General features: G+C 41.2%; 1 protein-coding gene across 4 annotated transcripts in view; it reads left to right on the plus strand.

Moving 5' to 3' along the window:
- The window catches only part of SLC44A5 (solute carrier family 44 member 5), a 408,380-nt gene extending 408,027 nt beyond the window's left edge, over positions 1-353 (plus strand). For 2 of the 4 annotated variants that reach the window (XM_027874052.1, XM_027874054.1), the window contains one exon: positions 68-353. In XM_027874052.1, coding sequence (XP_027729853.1) covers positions 68-171 — 104 coding nt within the window. In that variant the 3' untranslated portion in view covers positions 172-353. The remainder of the gene's footprint in view (positions 1-67) is intronic. The other 2 variants (XM_027874053.1, XM_027874055.1) reach the window with 2 other exon arrangements.
- Positions 354-6,000: the final 5,647 nt, after the last annotated feature.

Raw genomic sequence — 6,000 nt, forward strand, 5'->3', positions numbered from 1 at the left:
CCCTGTTTTATTCTTGGGTTTAAAAAACATCCTTATGACTGTTTGCTGCTGTTTGCTGCACATCCAGGTGAAGATCTGGAGAGAAATGATGGAAGCCTAGAGAAACCTTACTACATGTCCCCTGAGCTGCTTCATATTATGGGCAAGAAGCAAGCCAAGAGAAAAGCATAGAAGCTTCCACGCAGGGCTACCCACTCCCAAGGAGACCTTGAACAAGTATGCCAGCCCAAATTTAGAAACCATGCTTTGGAGTGATGGGCAGAGAGAGCCTGGCTCTTTATGCTGAGGAGACGGGAAGCTGGTGACAGCAGCCACTGGGGAAAGAAGAGTCTTCCTGTGAGGCTGCTGCCCCTCCTGGGGATCAAGGGGTAAACGCCAAGCATTTTTTAAAAATAAAAAAAAAAAACAAACTCTAGCTTAAAGTTTTAATAACTTCTCTAACTCAGTTGGCTGTTGCCCTTTAGTGTACCTTTGATAATCTCTCTCTCTCTCTCTCTCTCTCTCTCTCTTTCTCTCTCTCTCTGTCTCTCTCTTTCTCTCTCTCTCCCTCTCTCTTTTAATAAGTATATTTGTAAAGGATATTCAGGCAATTTCTGAAAGCACTACAAATGTTGAACCAATTAGCCATAAAAAGATCAACTTCTAGTTAACCAGCATATGGTACAAAATGTACAAACGTGGCCCGATGGCCGTGTTATTACCATCCAAGCTGGCCGATTGTCCTCTTTAAATTGTGATAGAATTATGTGGTTATGAAAGTCCATTTTAGTAAGATACTCAAGTCTGCAAAAATCCTGTCAATGTCAAATGTGATAGAGCTGTCCCCTCGAGGATTACTGAAAACTGCTTAGGTGAAACCTGCTCTGAGCCCCTTCTGAGGCATCAAAGCTCTGTTCATGGCCACCTTGGGCATGGGGCAACAGATTCCAGTGTCATTCTCTTTGGGGCAAAGCTGATATTGCCGTGTATGTCTCCTGGAACTCTCTCTGTGTGTCCAGCACTGACTTCCTCTTTCTGCCTGGGAGAAGACAGTCACAAACGACATGTCTTCTCACTCACACTTCCGTAGTTCTTCACTGGGGCACCGTCTGTGCCTTAGTTCCACCTTATGTTGAGGTTGAAACCAACCTTCCCCTCTCCTTTCCCAAGCTTACCTTTAAGGAAGATGCTGCTTCTGGCCCTGCGTTAACTCCTTTCTCCCTCTTTGTTAATGGCCATGGAAGGCTTCCTGAAATGAAGCTTTCTTTCCCTCCAGGGCCTGGGAGAACAGTTACTTCCATACTCCTCCCTGCTGATCTGAGGGACAGTGGCTGGAATCTCATAATCAAACCTGGCTGTTCCCTTGTTCATTTTCTGAAAGTAAGAGGCTGTGATGTGGCCACCAGGGTTAACATGGGGTGTAGCAAGGTGCAAACAATTGGTGTCCTCTTGGCTGTTAAACTAGATTCATAAGGACATTATGCATGTTAGTTGAACAAAAAAACCTGTGGATCTAAATTTGGGCCCAATCCCACTTCCACAAAGAGAACTAAAAAAGTAGTATCTCTGTTGATTTACAAACTAATTTAAATACTAATAAAGCAAAATTGATCCTGAAATATGTATGACCCAAGCTAGAGTCTTAGCTGACTGAGGCTCCAGGGCCCATCCCAACTTCCCTTGTTGGGGTTCTAGGCCACTTCCTTTCCTCAAAGACCATCTTGGCTGCCTGGCATCCCTAACCACCACAGCACCGAATGACTGTGGGGAAGAACTGTGATTTAGGGACATTAAGGGTCTATCATACGGCAGAGAAGGGTAGAACCATCACTAGACAGGTGTGCGTTTGAGAAGAGGGCTCATACCCTCAACTTGCTTGAGGGAAAGCAGCAGTGGAGACTGAGGCAGAATCAGGCTACTGCTGGGGAGAGTTCCCAGAGGAAATCAGGGAGTGAGCCCCTCCAGGCGAGGGGGGAACTCACCTGGGGCTCAGCCTCCAAGGAGTGTGTGTAGGGCTGGGTGGGGCAGGGTAACCAGCAGTTAGCTTCCAATTTTAACTAATTATTCTTGCTAACAGGTGCTAAATTCAATTGTTGCTATATTGCCAAAGAGTTGCAGGTGCCATCAGAATTTTCTGAATTGAGCACCCTAAGGCAAAGCTCAGGTTGCCTTGCCTAGTTCCAACTCTGCTCCTGGTCACCACAGGAAATCCGTCTTCGAGGTGCTACAGCCGAAGACAATGCTTCTTTTTCCGAAATGATCTTTAACTTACTGCCTTGAGAAAGAAGTGGGCTTCATCTCTATCAAACGGGTCCTGGTAATTCCCTAGAGTGAGGGAGTGAGGGAGTGAGGGAGGGTCTTACTCCTTCCCCTTCTTCTTAGACTAGGGGGGAGGCAGTTTAGGAAAGAGCATTGGCTCTGGTGAAAGTGGGACACAGGGACGTTGGGTGAACCAGCTGAATTCTCCTCCTCACCTCCTGGAAAATGAGGCTATGTCCAGGTACCTTCCGGCTCTGGTTCTATGATGGCTCCAAGCTTGTTTTGTTTCTCCTCTATATCACCTGCCATCTGGGTCACCTCTGGATGAGGACTTTGCTTCTCTGGGCCCATAGAAACAACAGGGCTCAACAGTCACTATAGAAGGGCCCTTCCAGCTCCACAACGCTCTGGTTTTTCCAGTCCAGGGGCCAAGTTGATTCAATCAGAAGCCTAGTGGAATGATTATAGGCTCTCTTCAGCTACACGCATCTGTGAGGGATCCTGCCTCTGGATGAGTAGTCAGAAGGATCATGAGGGTAGGAGAAAGACAAGGTCAAGAGGTGAGAAATCAATGAGCTGTTTGCCCATCCCTCACAGTCTCCATCAGTGGGAGTGGGAGGAAAGCAACTGCAAATAGCAGAAGATGTGCAAAGTAGCTGCTCCTTCCAAGGCTGGGACACTGTCAGTGCTGGGGGGGTTGGGGGTGGGGGTGGTCCCAGGAGCTTTTGATTAAGGCATGTCTACTGATTAAACTGATACTTAAGAAGTCTTCAACCAAGAGAGAAATCCTAGAGGGAGGTACACATTGCACTTGGCGAAGTTTCCTAAGGATATACACAGAGCGAGTAAGAATGTTTTTTTCTCAATCATAGAAATAATAAAAAAAGATATGATGTGGTTAAATATTTCTTAGCCACTAACCTATGCACTTTGGAGAAGGATTTCTCAGTATAAAAGTTTCAACTTAATTGGGGCTGTTCCTATTCAAAAAGAAATTGTCCTTTGCTAATCATTTCTTTGTACAAATGAAACATGCAGAATATAAATGAACCTCTTTGAGAAGAAAATTTAGAAGCCATTTTCTTAATGAAGCAATTAAGGTAATAACTGTGGAAAAAATAAAAAGGAATACCAATATTACTTACAACCTAGATCTGTCAAGGAACTCGAAGACTTACAATTTTGCAAATCATTTTTAAAAATATTATGCTATTGCAACTGACGTCAGAAAAACAAAGAGTTTTTTTTATATCAATTCTGGTTGTTTTAGAAGTAAATCTGAAAGATCAGAATACTGTCCTTAAAAAAAAATCATCATTTGAAAGTGACTGCAGAGGTTCCTGATGAGGCCTTTGCTGTTTTATCATCAGGTTAAATTTGGTTTCCCCATGCAACTGAGGCAAAAGAAATGTTGGCAGAATCTGCCCCTGGTATGTCCAGGGAGATCCCATTCTGTAGATAGCCTAACAAAGGGCTGAGGGTTTTCTCATACCTATGTTTACACTATGTTGATGCCAAAATTCACTCTTCTCAATAAAAGCAAAGGCAGCTGGAGCTGTGAGGCTGCTGTGGAAGAAGGGGACAGCAGGTGGCAACCGTCCCCCACTGATGCTTTGCCATTGACTCAGTGCCATTCTCCCCCTAGTGGAAGATGTAGAAAGAAACTGGTTCTACCAAAAGACCCTATTACGTGAAGATTCTGAACAAGCAAAATGTACAGACTAAGAAGCAATAGAAATGCGGAACTGGAGTCACCCCTTGGTGCTGGGAGATGAAATTCTTCTTTGCTTTGTACACGGGAAACCCGTTTTCTTGGAAGCATTGGGTCTGTGCCACTGGTTGATCACTTGTGGACTTTTATTTGCATGTTTTATACCAAAGCTTACATTGTGATATGTAAAGCCATTAGAAGTCACAAAGGAATTGTTAAGGAAATGGGAACATTTTATACTAAAATATTTTGTTTGTTTGTGGTTATCTTTTCATTCTGGTAGTGTGGATGTTTTGAATCAGATTGTGAAGATGCTAAGCATTCTGTTACATGGTTTTTTAAAATCTTATTTGTAAATGGTTGATCCAGATGTAGAAAAATGCAAAACACATCACCCTACCTTTTGGGGAGGAAATGCTATGAGACGTAAAATGAAGTAAGTTTTTGAAGCCCTTCCGCACTCTCATCCCCCACTGAATAAGAACAAAAAAATGATGCCCCTTACCCCCATCCACTGATTGTTCTCTCTAGAGGAGTGTAGAATGTTTCCTAATAGATGAGTTGCCAGTCATAAGACCAGCCTTCACTGCTTCTTCCTCTCTGACAAAGTGCCTTACCAGCTGCCGAAGATTAGCCAGCTTTTATGGGCAAGTTTACAAACGTTGTGAAAAATGCAAAAATTGCAATGAGTAGTGATTTAAAAAAAAAAAAAGGAAGCCTTCTTTTTTCTTTTTGATCATTGGTTGAAGATCAATTACCATTTCACTAGATTTGAAATTGTCACATGGTGCAGAATGCTGTGGGGCATAGATAGTTTTCCTTATGCGGAATGGACGAACATGAATGTGTACTCTTTAAAGAAAAGAGGTCCAAAACAATCTTTTTGTTTTTGTTTGTTTGTCTGAAAAAAAAGGAGAGATGAGTTCAAGATGCCAGGATTTTTGTTCTGTGATTTGTTTGTTTGTTTATGTTTTTTGGTAGTAGTTGTACTACACCTCTGAAAACACACTAGGTCTAATACTGAGTTTCTCAATATGCTACTGAAATCAGAAAGGAAAACTTCTAGGATCTTAAAGGGAAACTTTACCCCGGAAATGCCATGCTCCCTTTGAAAGAATCATTTCTTGTCAGAAAACTGTGTTTTCTAGACAGCCTTTCCTTTTCTAACTTTTGATATGAGTAATCAGTTTACTTGTACTCTGTTGTTAATATGGATTGTGTTGAGACAAGCAGGAATGTTGTTTCTAATTCAGATTAAAATAATTTTACTGGTACTACTAACAATAGGAAAGTGAATTCCATCTGTTATATTCCATCTGTTATTTCTTGTCATAAGAAGGGTCCGTAAAACATTTGTCCTAAATAAATACTTGTCAATCATATGGTAATTTATGAAGGTTTTGGGAATCGATAAGTTACTGTCAGTTTCATCTATAATCACATTTCTATTTAAGTGTGATTTTAGATAATCTCATGCTAAAAATAAATTAACACGAGACACGACAGTCTAAACTATAATCTGTGTGCTTCTGCTGTGCAGAAATATTAGGAATATAGTGTCTAAAATCATTGATAACTGAAATGTTTAATATCTAATGAAATTTGTTGTTATTCATTGTTTTAAAGCTATTATTTGTTTTTTCTTCTAATAAAGATTTAAATAAGAAAATTACCTTTTTCTATAGTTTCATATTTTCAAGTTAAAAAACATACATATTCTTTCAAAACTGAAATATATTATGGCCATGTCTGCAGTGTATAAAACATCCAGATGCTGGAGAATTCATGGATTTTTAAAAGACAGTTTTTCATGATTTTCCCAATGTATAATATCCTAGAGGGAAAAAAAAGTGTAGGACAATAGTTACACAGCCGAATGAAAGTACAAGGGAAGGGAGGGTTTTTGGCTTAAAGGATGTGGATCCTAATATAGGTCTATGTATAGTCTATCCTAACTCAATAATGAAGAGCTTACTGCTGCATTTTGGTTTTCTTTCCCTGCCTCTCCCCCACATTGCTCCTGGTTCTGGAGTCAAACAGAGCTTGGCTAG

This window comes from Vombatus ursinus, unplaced genomic scaffold (assembly GCF_900497805.2).
Source record: "Vombatus ursinus unplaced genomic scaffold, bare-nosed wombat genome assembly UNPS02014804.1, whole genome shotgun sequence".
Taxonomy (NCBI): Eukaryota; Metazoa; Chordata; class Mammalia; order Diprotodontia; family Vombatidae; genus Vombatus; species Vombatus ursinus.